General features: G+C 39.4%; 1 protein-coding gene across 1 annotated transcript in view; it reads left to right on the top strand.

The window, feature by feature from the left end:
- The window catches only part of LOC126272232 (synaptic vesicle glycoprotein 2B-like), a 239,420-nt gene that overhangs the window by 108,212 nt on the left and 114,229 nt on the right, over positions 1-16,979 (top strand). The window contains exon 4 of the mRNA XM_049974934.1: positions 10,605-10,767. Coding sequence (XP_049830891.1) covers positions 10,605-10,767 — 163 coding nt within the window. The remainder of the gene's footprint in view (positions 1-10,604; positions 10,768-16,979) is intronic.

Below are 16,979 nucleotides of genomic sequence, written 5' to 3' on the forward strand. Positions count from 1 at the left end.
CAGATTCAAACTCACATAAACCTTGATAATTTGCCATTGTAGCAGCAGTAACTGATCTAATAACTGTAGCAGACACTTGTCTTATATAGGCATTGCGACCGCAGTGCCGTATTGTGCCTATTTACATATCTCTATATTTGAATATGTTTGCCTAAGCCAGGTTTTATGGCGTTTCAGTATAGGATGGCTTAGACAAATATCTATTTGGTGTGATGGATGGTAGCTACTCCAGATGTAGAAAAATGTAAGTTAATGCAGATGAGTAGCAAAAACAGTCCCATGAAGTTGGAATGCAATATTAGTGTTGTGCTGCTCGACACAGTCACATTGACTAAAGATCTATACATTGTGTTGCACAAGGATATGAAACAGATCCAGTGCAAAATATTGGTAGTAGAGCAGTCTAATGGTCAACAGCAGTTTATTGGAAGAATTTTAGGAAAGGGTAGCTCCTCTACACAAGAGACCACTTATAAAACAATACCATGACCCATTCTTAAGTAATGCTTGAGCATTTGGGCTTCTCGCCATATCAGGGTAAAGGAAGGCATGAAAGTCATTAAAGGGGTCATCAGAAGAAAGTGCTGACCCTTGTCTTTCAATCTAACCCAACATATAATATGCAAGAACTCAAAATACACTGATGAGACAAATCATTACGACAACCTGCTTAATAGCTTGTTTGCTAATTTTGGAGTGAAAAACATCACTGATTCTGCTTATCAGGGACCCAACAGTTGATTTTTAGGTTTCTGGAGGTAAGTAGCATTAGATGCCTATGCACAAGTCATGTAAATCGTGCAAATAACAGGCCGCTCATTTGCGTACATGGTGATGGCGCCCAATAGTGACCCACATGGGTTGCATAGAATTTACATCAGGCAAATTTGGTCACCGAGACATCAACATTAGGTCACTATAACACTCCTCAGACCACTGTAGCACAATTCTGGCTCTGAGACATGCACACAATTCTGGCTCTGAGACATGCACAATTATGCTGCTAAAAGATGACATCACCATTGGGGAAGACATCAAACATGAAGGGGTTCAGGTGGTTTGGAGCTATGAGCTTGTCTTCCATTATGACCGTAGGTCTCATGCAATGTCTCTCATAGCATAGTACTGCTCCTAGCAGCCTGCATCTGTAGCATGCTGCACATTTCAAGCTGTCATTCATCTATACGGCACATTTGTGGAGGCCTTAGACTTAGTGTAACAGTAATGTGATTCATCCCAAGAGCTGACACATTTCCATTGATAGACGGTCGAATCCTGATGGCCCTGTGCCCAATGCCATCATAACTGATGGTGCCATTGGGTCTATATGTGAACATGAATGGGTGGTCTGCAGCAAAGCTCCATTTTCAACAATGTACAATGAACATTTGACGGAGCTAGCTGGGATACTTTTACTTCACCTCTTGTTTTGTCATCTGCCTCCTTAGAATCCATATTTTCACTTTTAACTAACTACAGTTAACATATGTGAGTATAATCTGCATTTTCATAAAAGGGAAAGGTTGGCCCTCAGTTTTAAAGAATATAACACTAAATCTAATTTTGTGCTTAGTTTTATGCAAGTAATTGATTTCATAATTTATTTAGACTATTCCTGTTTAGTATCTTTTGTTATGGGTTGAAATCAGTAATTGTTTCGTAACTTAAATTTTATTGTTGGCTCATAAACAAATATAAATTCTGTACTAATTACAAAAATTTGGAGTAAGAACTAATAGTATTCTTAAGGGATCTATTAGGCTCTATTCGAAAAATGTTAGCAAAGCCAGCTCTTAATTAATTCCAAAGTAAGTAACAGTTTTGCCCAAAGTATTGTTTTGTGTACTTATATTTGGTAATTTCATGATTTTAACAAATAATTCGGCTTAACACTTGAAGGGGAATAAACTGTTAAAAATAACCAATTTTTTGATAGATTCAGTTAATTTAATGAGTTAAGTTGTAATTGTAATTTCTGTAAATTTAACTTTGAACACTGTGTAGTTTCAGTACCTATTATTGTGAGGATATATAAGGGTCTGGTTTTTGGTCCCAAGACAGTTTGTCCATGGCCGAATTTCAGACGAGGAACCTGTGTTGGTTTGAACAACAACAATTCATCAACTTAACAGTGAAATAAGTGCTACACCAATAGCCCATGTGTTAAAACAATGACAGTGTCTACTCCATACATACTTTTCTATTATTCAAGAACTGTGAACTTTGTGGTTAGGTTTTTACTGCTTGTAGATGTTCAACAGGAAACTATTGTAGCAGTATGTGGATGTTTGCCTGTTAACGAGGCTTATCGAAAGTTAAACAATTGTGCAATGGCCATAAAACTGTGTATTAGTGGTGGTGGTGGTGGTGGGGGGGGGGGGGGGGGGGGGGGGTGTTGTGACTAGTGAAAGTAAAGTATTTTGCAACACAAATGTGCACCTGTTGGCTACATCATTTCAAGTGGACAGTACTGCACTCCCACACTCTATTTTTTTCAGCTATTATGTTGACACCAAGGACTACGAATGAAGAAATAAAGCAGAGAACATCGTCACAAGCAGTGTGCTCTGAAACACTTATGCATGTACCAGCATTGTGCTCTTTCAGCAGAGATGCCACAGATCACCATCTATCCTACCTTGCAGAGCAGAAAAGCCTCTGAACCCCAAGTTCTGTGAAGAATCGTGGAGATCCAACCATTCAGTGCCTAGTGGTAGTTTCGCTGTCCTTCTAATGTCTTTCTGTAAATGCTCATGACAGTGGCACATGAACATTTGACCAGCTTTGCCATTCCTGAGATACTTGCTTACAGTCTCTGTGTAATAATAATGTGCCCTTTGCTGAAGTCACCTTTCTTGATGGATTTCCCCACCTGCAACCCATATCTTTGCTATGGTGATCCCCCATCTGTGTCTGCTCTGCTCACATACTTTTCTTACTGCATCATGTGCCTGCAATACTACCACCAGCTGGCAACCATCATGGTGGGCAGAGGTCATAATGTTTTGGCTGATCAGTGTAATCTGTTGTGCATTAGCTCTGCTGATTCTTTCAGATCAGAGGTGTGCTGCTACATTTGTTACCAGTAGGCTTGAACAAAACATGAGTATTATGCAGAGTCTTCATGAACTTAAAGGGAATCCACTGAGGAAAGGTGATGTTCTTTTCTCAAAACATTATTCAGAAAATTTAGAGAACCAGCATTTGTGACTGGCTGCAGAATGATTCTATGGCTACCAGTGTACATTTTGCATAAGCACTGCAAAGTGAAGATGAGAGAAATTAGGGCTGGTATGGAGGCATATGGGCAGTTGGTTCTCTCTAGCTCTATTTGTGACTGGAACAGGAAAGGGAATGACTACTAGTGGTAGAAGGAACTCTCGGCCATGCATCTAATGGCAGCTTGTAGAATATATGTGTAGATGTAGATGAAAAGACTCCGTAATAAGTAAATTTATACTCAGTATTAACAAATTTCTATTTTTGTGAAATACTTTTCTTGCTGTTACCAGTCTGCGTTTTTGTTTATCCTCTCTACTTTGACCATTGTTAGTTATTTTGCTGAGCAAATAGTAAAACTTGTCAATTTCTTTTAGTGTTCATTTGCTAATCTAATTCTTTCAGGATCACCTGATTTTATTTTACTACATTCCACTATCCTTGTTTTATGTTTGTTGACAATCTTCTTATAACCTCTTGCCATCTCTGACAGAATCTTACTGCCGTCAGCATACCTCAGAGATTTGGTTTCTCCTCCCTGAACCATAATTCCCTTTCCAGATTTCTCTTTGGGTTCCTTTACCACTAGCTCCATGTATATGTGAACAAGCTTAGCAATACACTGCAACTTGCAAACATGTCTTGTTCTCTTTTTTCAACTACAGATTTCCTTTGAAGTCATTTTGTAATTGCAGTCTGCTTTCCATTTTGTTGAATAAGTCATAGGAATTTGCAAAGAATGGCATTTCAGTGTAGCTGGAGACACACAGCGACTGATTGTTTTGAAAAGTTGCTGTTGACAATGTGGTTTTGGCAGTGGTGGGACAGAGCCACAGCGTGTGTTTTATTTATTTATTTATTTTGTGTTCCAGTGATCCATGTTGTAAATATTTCACAGGATATGCAATTTGTCCGTTTTACAAATTTGGTGTGGTTACATACTACAGCATTATATAAACAGTACAAATCAATTTTGTGTTGAAGTATCTACAAATAAGGTTTTGTTACAAAAATTAATTTTTTATATAAATAAATAGTACAGAAAATGTATCATAGAAAAATATATATACTCATATTTACAATAATAAATAGACATGACCACACAGAAGAATCTTCATAAGTACGGTATCTGTGAGTTGCAGGTACTTTACATAGTGGTCAAGGAACTATCCTATAGTGTGAAATGTCGCTTGCTATAAAACCTGCCTCTAGTTAAACAAAAAAAGAGAGCTATTCATTTACTAAATACTTAATTTGTGAAGGGAGGGCATTAAAAATCTTACAGCCACTGAAATGGACCATCTTCTGTACTATACTCCAATTTCTTTATTGCCGTATGAAGCACTTAAGGGAGAATATATATTGTACAGTGTGTGTGTGAAGATTTCAAGTTCATTAAAAAGATTTCTGCGTGTTGCTCTTTGGTGTACTCCACTCATGATTCTTGTGGGTCTTTTCTGGGAACAAGCACTTTTCTAGCTAGTGGCTCATTTTCACAAAATATGATGCCACATGCTGAGAAAATAACCATAATAAACTGATTTAATGGTTTTCATGTTTCTATACGAGCAAACAAAGTGTAAAGCATAAATTGCAGAATTCAGTCTTTTGCATAGATCCAGGATGTGGTTTGAACAGTTTAATTTGCTATCAGAATGTAAGTCCTGGTATTTTGAACTGTCCATCCTATCTATCTAGTATTTCTTCAGAGATGGTGTGCAACTGAATATAGTTTGTTTCACTGTAATTAACAGAAAGACCATTTACATTAATCCCGTTCACAGTATCCCTAAAAGCCTTATTAGTTGACACCTCAAGTTTCTGTAATGAATTGTCAATAAGTAGTGTACTGTCATTAGCAAATTGACAGGACAATAACTGTTGTACTATCTGCTGTTATCTAGATGCCACACACCTCAAATTGCTGTTTACCACAATATTAGTTTACATCTGAAGATTTATACACAACATTATTCCTAACAAATATTGTAGCTCCACCTTTTCCCATATTAGATCTACAATAATGATCAACTAAACAAATGTTTTCAGTCTGTAACACGTGGATTCTGTTTGTGATATGATGTTCAAAGAAAACCTGTATATCAAATTCACTTCTATTTCACATCTGTGTTATTTTTCAGAACTCTTATTTTTTCGATGAAATGCAGAATTGTTCAGTATTGGATTTGTATGATATTTCTTTGGTTTGAAGATGGCCAATGATGGCTGAAACCAGTCATTTTGTTTCGAAATTAGTGTAATTATTTTCAGTAAGTCACAGAGTTAGTATAGCATCACATGTTCCTTTATTTCTCCCAAATCGAAATGATCTTAACAAAGACTCAGATGGTGGAGTAAATCTCATACATTTGATTTACACTGAATGTTTAACAGTGTCTAATATAAATAAAACAGAAAGAAACTTCCACATGGGAAAAATATATTAAAAATAAAGATTCCAAGACTTACCAAGCGGGAAAGCGCCGGCAGACAGGCACATGAACAAAACACACAAACACACACACAAAATTACGAGCTTTCGCAACTGGCAGTTGCTTCGTCAGGAAGGAAGGAAGGAGAGGGAAAAATGAAAGGGTGTGGGTTTTAAGGGAGAGGGTAAGGAGTCATTCCAATCCCGGGAGCGGAAAGACTTCCCTTAGGGGAAAAAAAAAAAAAAAGGACAGGTGTACACTCGCACACACACACACATATCAATCCGCACATACACAGACACAAGCAGACATATTTACAGGCAAAGAGTTAAGGGCAGAGATGTCAGTCGAGGCGGAAGTACAGAGGCAAAGAAGTTGTTGAAAGACAGGTGAGGTATGAGCGGCGGCAACTTGAAATTAGCGGAGGTTGAGGCCTGGCGGATATCGAGAAGAGAGGATATACTGAAGGGCGAGTTCCCATCTCCGGAGTTCGGATAGGTTGGTGTTGGTGGGAAGTATCCAGATAACTCGGACGGTGTAACACTGTGCTAAGATGTGCTGGCCGTGCATCAAGGCATGTTTAGCCACAGGGTGATCCTCATTACCAACAAACACTGTCTGCCTGTGTCCATTCATGCGAATGGACAGTTTGTTGCTGGTCATTCCCACATAGAAAGCATCACAGTGCAGGCAGGTCAGTTGGTAAATCACGTGGGTGCTTTCACATGTGGCTCTCCCTTTGATTGTGTACACCTTCCGGGTTACAGGACTGGAGTAGGTGGTGGTGGGAGGGTGCATAGGACAGGTTTTACACCGGGGGCGGTTGCAAGGGTAGGAGCCAGAGGGTAGGGGAGGTGGTTTGGGGATTTCATAGGGATGAACCAAGAGGTTACGAAGGTTAGGTGGACGGCGGAAAGACACTCTTGGTGGAGTGGGGAGGATTTCATGAAGGATGGATCTCATTTCGGGGCAGGATTTTAGGAAGTCGTATCCCTGCTGGAGAGCCACATTCAAGGTCTGATCCAGTCCCGGGAAGTATTCTGTTATAAGTGGGGCACTTTTGGGGTTCTTCTGTGAGAGGTTCTGGGTTTGAGGGGATGAGGAAGTGGCTCTGGTTATCTGCTTCTGTACCAGGTTGGGAGGGTAGTTGCGGGATGCGAAAGCTGTTTTCAGGTTGTTGGTGTAATGGTCGAGGGATTCAGGACTGGAGCAGATTCGTTTGCCACGAAGGCCTAGGCTGTAGGGAAGGGACCGTTTGATATGGAATGGGTGGCAGCTGTCATAATGGAGGTACTGTTGCTTGTTGGTGGGTTTGATGTGGACGGATGTGTGCAGCTGGCCATTGGACAGATGGAGGTCAACATCTAGGAAAGTGGCATGGGATTTGGAGTAGGACCAGGTGAATCTGATGGAACCAAAGGAGTTGAGGTTGGAGAGGAAATTCTGGAGTTGTTCTTCACTGTGAGTCCAGATCTTGAAGATGTCATCAATAAATCTGTACCAAACTTTGGGTTGGCAGGCTTGGGTAACCAAGAAGGCTTCCTCTAAGCGACCCATAAATAGGTTGGCATACGAGGGGGCCATCCTGGTACCCATGGCTGTTCCCTTTAATTGTTGGTATGTCTGGCCTTCAAAAGTGAAGAAGTTGTGGGTCAGGATGAAGCTGGCTAAGGTGACGAGGAAAGAGGTTTTAGGTAGGGTGGCAGGTGATCGGCGTGAAAGGAAGTGCTCCATTGCAGCGAGGCCCTGGACGTGCGGGATATTTGTGTATAGGGAAGTGGCATCAATGGTTACCAGGATGGTTTCTGGGGGTAACAGACTGGGTACGGATTTCAGGCGTTCGAGAAAGTGGTTGGTGTCTTTGATGAAGGATGGGAGACTGCATGTAATGGGTTGAAGGTGTTGATCTACGTAGGCAGAGATACGTTCTGTGGGGGCTTGGTAACCAGCTACAATGGGGCGGCCAGGATGTTTGGGTTTGTGAATTTTAGGAAGTAGGTAGAAGGTAGGAGTGCGAGGTGACGGTGGGGTGAGGAGTTTGATGGAGTCAGGTGAAAGGTTTTGTAGGGGGCCTAAGGTTCTGAGGATTCCTTGAAGCTCCGCCTGGACATCAGGAATGGGATTACTGCGGCAAACTTTGTACGTAGAGTTGTCTGAAAGCTGACGCAGTCCCTCAGCCACCTCAATCTTTCTTGAAAAACCTTAATCCTACTCCCAACATCACCACAGCTGAATCCCAGGCTATCCGTGATCTGAAAGCTGACCGATCCATCATCATTCTTCCGGCTGACAAGGGTTCCACGACTGTGGTACTTGATCGTCGGGAGTATGTGGCTGAGGGACTGCGTCAGCTTTCAGACAACTCTACGTACAAAGTTTGCCGCAGTAATCCCATTCCTGATGTCCAGGCGGAGCTTCAAGGAATCCTCAGAACCTTAGGCCCCCTACAAAACCTTTCACCTGACTCCATCAAACTCCTCACCCCACCGTCACCTCGCACTCCTACCTTCTACCTACTTCCTAAAATTCACAAACCCAAACATCCTGGCCGCCCCATTGTAGCTGGTTACCAAGCCCCCACAGAACGTATCTCTGCCTACGTATATCAACACCTTCAACCCATTACATGCAGTCTCCCATCCTTCATCAAAGACACCAACCACTTTCTCGAACGCCTGAAATCCGTACCCAGTCTGTTACCCCCAGAAACCATCCTGGTAACCATTGATGCCACTTCCCTATACACAAATATCCCGCACGTCCAGGGCCTCACTGCAATGGAGCACTTCCTTTCACGCCGATCACCTGCCACCCTACCTAAAACCTCTTTCCTCGTCACCTTAGCCAGCTTCATCCTGACCCACAACTTCTTCACTTTTGAAGGCCAGACATACCAACAATTAAAGGGAACAGCCATGGGTACCAGGATGGCCCCCTCGTATGCCAACCTGTTTATGGGTCGCTTAGAGGAAGCCTTCTTGGTTACCCAAGCCTGCCAACCCAAAGTTTGGTACAGATTTATTGATGACATCTTCATGATCTGGACTCACAGTGAAGAACAACTCCAGAATTTCCTCTCCAACCTCAACTCCTTTGGTTCCATCAGATTCACCTGGTCCTACTCCAAATCCCATGCCATTTTCCTAGATGTTGACCTCCATCTGTCCAATGGCCAGCTGCACACATCCGTCCACATCAAACCCACCAACAAGCAACAGTACCTCCATTATGACAGCTGCCACCCATTCCATATCAAACGGTCCCTTCCCTACAGCCTAGGCCTTCGTGGCAAACGAATCTGCTCCAGTCCTGAATCCCTCGACCATTACACCAACAACCTGAAAACAGCTTTCGCATCCCGCAACTACCCTCCCAACCTGGTACAGAAGCAGATAACCAGAGCCACTTCCTCATCCCCTCAAACCCAGAACCTCTCACAGAAGAACCCCAAAAGTGCCCCACTTATAACAGAATACTTCCCGGGACTGGATCAGACCTTGAATGTGGCTCTCCAGCAGGGATACGACTTCCTAAAATCCTGCCCCGAAATGAGATCCATCCTTCATGAAATCCTCCCCACTCCACCAAGAGTGTCTTTCCGCCGTCCACCTAACCTTCGTAACCTCTTGGTTCATCCCTATGAAATCCCCAAACCACCTCCCCTACCCTCTGGCTCCTACCCTTGCAACCGCCCCCGGTGTAAAACCTGTCCTATGCACCCTCCCACCACCACCTACTCCAGTCCTGTAACCCGGAAGGTGTACACAATCAAAGGGAGAGCCACATGTGAAAGCACCCACGTGATTTACCAACTGACCTGCCTGCACTGTGATGCTTTCTATGTGGGAATGACCAGCAACAAACTGTCCATTCGCATGAATGGACACAGGCAGACAGTGTTTGTTGGTAATGAGGATTACCCTGTGGCTAAACATGCCTTGATGCACGGCCAGCACATCTTAGCACAGTGTTACACCGTCCGAGTTATCTGGATACTTCCCACCAACACCAACCTATCCGAACTCCGGAGATGGGAACTCGCCCTTCAGTATATCCTCTCTTCTCGATATCCGCCAGGCCTCAACCTCCGCTAATTTCAAGTTGCCGCCGCTCATACCTCACCTGTCTTTCAACAACTTCTTTGCCTCTGTACTTCCGCCTCGACTGACATCTCTGCCCTTAACTCTTTGCCTGTAAATATGTCTGCTTGTGTCTGTGTATGTGCGGATGGATATGTGTGTGTGTGTGCGAGTGTACACCTGTCCTTTTTTTTTTTTTTTCCCCTAAGGGAAGTCTTTCCGCTCCCGGGATTGGAATGACTCCTTACCCTCTCCCTTAAAACCCACACCCTTTCATTTTTCCCTCTCCTTCCTTCCTTCCTGACGAAGCAACTGCCAGTTGCGAAAGCTCGTAATTTTGTGTGTGTGTTTGTGTGTTTTGTTCATGTGCCTGTCTGCCGGCGCTTTCCCGCTTGGTAAGTCTTGGAATCTTTATTTTTAGTGTCTAATATAACTTTGATAATACTCTTTATTTGTGATGTTCTCAGCATGATGGTTGTAAATTTCTCTTTTCTCCTCCGCTGTCACTCTATGAACATTTTCCCCTACCCTTTCCCATCCTCCTAATCAAATTAGCTGTGGTTGTGGCAGCTAGAGACAGAGAGTGATAAGAAAGTGAAGAGACACACTCATAGCTCTTAAGGTAAGTATAATAGAAACAGTGGTTAGATTAAAAATCTTGCTTTGTTTAATAGCAAATTCAACAGTTCAGGAGCCCAAGCTATAAGTTAAGAAATATATTTTTAAGTTATAGCTAAAGTGTAATGAATTTCTCATACACATTACAGAATAAAAGTGACATGTGTAAAGAACACGTAATTTCTGAACAGTGCACAACTTGAGCCATATGATGTAGTATTAAAAGTGATTTCAATTTTCTCTTTTGTTCTTGCAGGGATGCTGTTATCGTCATTTCTGTGGGGCTTTTTATCAGATATGCTTGGCAGAAGAAAACTTATAGTTGTAGCGTATGCAGTGGATGGAGTTTTAAATTTGATTGGGAGTTTCACACAGAGTTTTGCATTTTTGGTAGTAATCAAATTTATGACTGGTGTAGTGTAAGTATAGCATTATAATGTGTTTTGGTACAATAATGTATTTGCTCAGTTTTTCTTAATACCAAGTCACTGGCTTCACCTTTTATTTTACTTAATCTGTCAGTACAAGCACAGATGAATTATTAAGCTCAGAACAAGTCCATAGAGAAGACATTTGTTTGAAAATTTTGATGTGAAATTTAAAGAAGAATGTCAGAATTGAAATTAAATTTTACGTGAAAGTACTATTTACCTGAAGGAAAAGTGTATTATGATGTAGTGGACAGGCAATTCATGTTCAGTTACTACATATAAAAAGAAAATATTTGTGATACATTAATTTTGTGTGCTACACTGGGACTCAAGACAATCACTTGTATTTCTCAGGTGTCAATCAGTCAAATATACCACATGAGCCCTCCTCTTGGCCTGATTAAAAGCTCCAACTTCTGAATATGTCCCTCCTAGTTCTATAAAATCCATAGTGTTTCCTAATAAGAGTATGTAAGCTATGTCAGTTAGATGTGTGTGTTAGTTTGGTTCAGAATCAATCTCAATGTCTTTGCAGTTTGGTGAAACAGCATATCTCAACTTATCTATTTTTTGGGAAATCTGAAATCCTTACTTATTACAAAATTTCCATACTTTTCTTTAGAATCTGTGTCCTCTTACTTGAGATAAATGTTTATATTTGGCTCATCTTGTACTGCCTCAAAGTAAGCTCTGTAGCTCTATAGTACAAGTTTTCCTTTATGATAGAACCCAAATATTCTTTTTGGATAAACAGTCTCCATGTAGTATGGATCTGGTGGTAGCTTGTGACTGTTTAACACTTTCCAGATGAAGCCTAAGTCCCATTCAGTAACTACCCACAGCCAGTGCCTGAGCAAGACTCAGGAACCATCTTGAAAAGTTAACTATTGTTATGTAAGAATGTTTACATTGTTCTGAGTAAATATAATCAACTCCCACCTTGCCTCATGATTCACTTCATACAAAATAGAAAAACAAAAATTAATCTTTTACACAAATATACTTCCTTTTTTAAATTTTTTTAACTTTCCAGCATAGGCAAATAAATACAATAGGACCCTAATTGACAATGTTCTCTTTGATGAAGCTCAGAGCAACAAAATATCTGTTTACCCAGTAACAAATGTTCTCTCTGATCATGATGCACAATTAGTTATGATAAATAACTTAGTGCTTTACAGTATGGGTACTCCACAGTGGAAATCAGATAGAATAATTAATGATTCCATGTTTTTAAGAATAGTTTACAGGAGATGACCTGGGATGTAATTTATAATGAAGCAAATACTATCATAAAATTTTTCTATTCCTTGATAAATTCATCATTATTTGAAAATAGCTTTCCACCTAAGCTAATCAGAAAGGACACTATATGGCCACGTAAAAAATCCATGGACCACTTGAGGGATTAAAGTATCTTGTGAAAGGAAAAGGAAAATGTATCTTTTGGCAAACACAAGTAGGAATCTGGCAGTAGTTGCACACTACAAAAACTACTCAAAATTACTAAGAGAGGTTATTAAAAAAATCAAAGAATATTCACATAATGTCAGAAATCAGTACTTCCAACAACAGACTTAAAGCTATATGGAACATAGTGAAATAAGAGGCAGGACAACCAACCACAGAACAGGACATCATTACTGAAATGAATGGAAGGGCTATACTTGATGAGTCACCATTATCAAATGGACTTAATAATCACTTCTTAAATGTGGTAGAAAACATAGGGACTAACAGTTAAAGAGCAAAATCACAAGAGTATGTTGGAAAGGTAACTTTCATAAAATTCAATCATATAAATATATCACCGACTTGTTCTCCTGGAATTAAGGAAATTGTGCATTCTCTCAAAAATAAAAGCTCATCTGATTTTGATAGTGTTTCCAATAGAGTACTTAAAAATTTGTTCCCATGTAATAAGGCTAGTCTTATCTGAAGTATGCAATGTATCACTAACTCACGGCATTTTTCCAGTGAGACTAAAATATCCTATTGTTAAACACCTCTTTAAGAAAGAGATGTCAATAACTGCTGACCTGTTTCACTGCTGACATTGTTCTCCGAAATTTTTGAGAAGATGATGTATTCTAGAATAGTATCTCATATTAGCAACAATAGTGTCCTTAGTAAATCTCAGTTTGGGTTTCAGAGGGGTTGCTCTATTGAGAATGCCATTTACACATTCAGTCACCAGATTTTACAACCATTAAATAATAAAATAGTGCTGGCTAGTATTTTCTATGACCTAAGGCATTTAACTGTATGAATTACAGTATTCTCATAGATAAATTGATGTCTTATGGGACTGATGGTATAGCCAACCAATGGATAATGTTGTATCCCACCAAAAGAATGCAGAAAATTGTACTCAGGAATTCAAGCAATATATTCCAGGGACATAAATCTCACTGGAAAGAGATCATGTACGGGGTTCGCCAAAGTTCAATCTTAGATCCACCACTATTTCTCATATATATGATCTTCTGTCCAGTACACAGGAAGCAGAACTAGTTCTTTTTGCAGATGACACTAGTATTGTAATCAATCCAAGCATACATACAGAAACAGAAGAAAAGGTAAACATAGTTCTTAAAAGTATCATACACTGGTTTTCTGTGAATAGCGTCACCTTCATCTTTAAAAAGCCACAGCATATTCTGCACATCTATGGGAACTACACCAACGATAAGTGTAACACATGGTGATGAAATAATAAGTAGGTTGGGAACTCCAAAATTATTAGTGATCAATACTGATGAGAATTTAAACTTAAAAAAATAAAAAAAAATAAAGAAAAAAAGAAAAGAACCCCCCCCCCCCCCCCCCCCCCACACACACACACACACATCTGGGAGCTCTTAAAATATCTTCGTTGAGCCACACATGTGTTTAGAATCATGGAAAATCTTGATGGAGAGAAATCAGTAAGTTGACATATTTTACATATTTTAATTCTATAATGTCCTATGGAATAATATTCTGGGGCAACTCATCTTTAACAAAGAAAGTCTTCATCATGCAAAAATGTGCTTTAAGAATACTATGTGTTGCTCACCCACGATCATCTTGCAGGCATCTGTTTAAAGGAGTTGGGCACTCTGACTGCTGAGTCACAATATATTTACTCCCTCATGAAGTTTGTTGTAAATAATCCACTACATTTCAAAAGGAACAATGATGTACATAATTACAATACCAGAAGGAAAAATTGCATTCATTACTCCACATTAAGGTTGCCTTTAGCACAATAAGGGGTGCACAATGCTGCAATAAAAATTTACTTACTCTGTGATATTAAATGTCTTGACAGACAGTGAAGTAAAATTTGAAAACAAACTGAAAAAGTTTCTCCTTCACAACTCCTCCTATTCTGCATAAGAATTTCTATTACTGTAATGGTTAGGCATTATTAACTCGTATCTGTATATCTCTTTTCTTTTTGTAACTAAAAAAAAAGAAAAAAGAAATGAAAACCTTAGAAATGTTCAGAATGTAACTGTGTGTATGAATTAATTTGTGATGTGAATGTAAAATGACTCACTCCCCATCATTATGAATTATCATGCAAAATTTTCCCTGCAAGATGCAACAATAACTAACAATAGGGGATTCTTCCTACAAAAATTCCTCTTCTACACCACTACAAATTCAGATTTAAGTTGCTCTGAATGAAATGATCAACCTTTGGCCACCACTTGTGCAGGATTCTTAAAACTTAAAATTAGTTGAATGTTATCTATTTATCACAATATACCAATAATACCAAATGCACTGTTCATCAGAATATTGTAAACTTTATAGTTTCATCTACATCTACATTCTACATTTATACTCCGCAAGCCACCCAATGGTGTGTGGCGGAGGGCACTTTACGTGCCACTGTCATTACCTCCCTTTAATGTTCCAGTCGCATATGGTTCGCGGGAAGAAAGACTGCCGGAAAGCCTCCATGCGCGCTCGAATCTCTCTAATTTTACATTCATGATCTCCTCGGGAGGTATAAGTAGGGGGAAGCAATATATTCGATACCTCATCCAGAAAAGCATCCTCTTGAAACCTGGACAGCAAGCTACACTGCGATACAGAGCGCCTCTCTTGCAGAGTCTGCCACTTGAGTTTGCTAAACATCTCCGTAATGCTATCACGCTTAACAAATAACCCTGTGACGAAATGCGCTGCTCTTCTTTGGATCTTCTCTATCTCCTCCATCACCCCGATCTGGTATGGATCCCACACTGATGAGCAATACTGAAGTATAGGTTGAATGAGTTGGTGGACTACATTTTCTAAGGACTCTCCCAATGAATCTCAACCTGGGACCCGCCTTACCAACAATTAATTTTATATGATCATTCCACTTCAAATCGTTCTGCAAGCATACTCCCAGATATTTTACAGAAGTAACTGCTATCAGTGTTTGTCCACTATCATATAATCATACAATAAAGGATCCTTCTTTCTATGTATTCGCAATACATTTTTAGTATTAGTGTAAAGTCAGTTCACCTGTCTGGTACTCAAACATCTGTTCTGCTCAGGACCAAAATCTCTACATAACTGACATTAAAGCCCATACTAAAAACTTAGGGAATATTGAAGATCAACAGACAAACAACATTATTAGTACCTTTTAACAATGGCCACACAGAACTGTATGGTGACCTGTTTCTTTGATACAGTAATCCCTTTAAAGCCACAGAGCTTCTGTACTATCATCAGCATCAGCATTTTACAGCTTCTTCCACTTTTTTATACATCAACATCACATTTTAAACAAAAGAGTTACCTCTAACGATACATAAACAAATGATCATATTTATATCATTAGCCACTTACTGTTGATCTGTAACTAAGGTTGTGTTTAATTTCCTTGTGACTCCAGCCACACCACTTAGGCACATCACAATCTCCACATTGTAATCTATGACGAAACTGCAGTGTCTTTATTCTGATGGTTGCTACTTTTCATATATTATTGCACTCTGTAATAAGTTGCTCCATTTTCACACCTTATTCTCTCACTTGCTAAAAATAAAAATTATTCTTAAGCACAAAGAAATTTCAGATTACACTGACAAATTTCATGATAAAATATAAGTACAGTATTGCTGATATTACTCACTATTATCTATTAACTCTTGAAGCTGTGCTCTCAAATACGGCGGATTTTGTATTGTAAAATCCACTTAGTCTTCACAATATACTCATCAGATACAGTACTAGGGCATTTACCAATCTTCTCCCTTTGTCAGGTTTCCTTGTGGGGCATGTGAGTAACAATACAACTGGCATATATGTCACAAACATGATTTTTGGCTTAATATCCAATGAAGGATAAATACTTGTAGGATACTAACACAATACAAAAAGCTGAATAATTATAACAATGTACTGAGCCATACAGACTGACTCATAACTTAATGATATTAGCGCTACTTCCACTCTCCTGTTTATCCAAACTCCAATTTTTAGTGTGTGGCAATCTGGCTTTATAACATCCAAAAATGTGTTGGTTTCATTGAAACTCCTCCAACCAATAAATCCTCTTATATTTTAATAAAAGGCAGAGGTAGCCGTGTTTAGACAGCATAACATTCAGTATATGAAGAGAAATAATGTGCATATGCTATATCACACTGAAGTGTACAAATGGAATAAGATAAAATAGTTTTTTTTATGTTATGCTTTCTGACATATTCTACACCCATGACAATCATTTCATTTTTGGGTCTATGGAACAGAAACTGAAACTAATCTGTGGAAGGGAAAAAAAAGGACAGTAACCCAATTCAACATAATTCCATCCAATCTAACACAATGCAAAGTAAATTTCTTTTGAAAAATATAAACATTAAGTGAGTGACTTGGTAAAGGTAGCAGTGAACATTTTGCATGCCTGTGACTGCATGTAATAATAAGATTATTAATGAAACAGATAACTTACAAGAATTTTTAAAATTATTACTCAATATCTTCCATATAAAATTTCTTATTGTGTGATCGTTAGCAGGGGATATGTGCCTGTGACAGTATCACATCCTTCTCCTGTTTAAATATTTCTTGGTGTAAAATGTCACATCTATGCTTTTGTTTCTCAAACGTTCTCTGATAACTGCTGTAGGTAATACATAATTCATCATTATGTGTGACATAATGTGTTGGCTCATCTCACATTATATTACCTTGGAGTTTTCTAA

The sequence above is a fragment of the Schistocerca gregaria genome, chromosome 5, assembly GCF_023897955.1.
Source record: "Schistocerca gregaria isolate iqSchGreg1 chromosome 5, iqSchGreg1.2, whole genome shotgun sequence".
Lineage (NCBI taxonomy): Eukaryota > Metazoa > Arthropoda > Insecta > Orthoptera > Acrididae > Schistocerca > Schistocerca gregaria.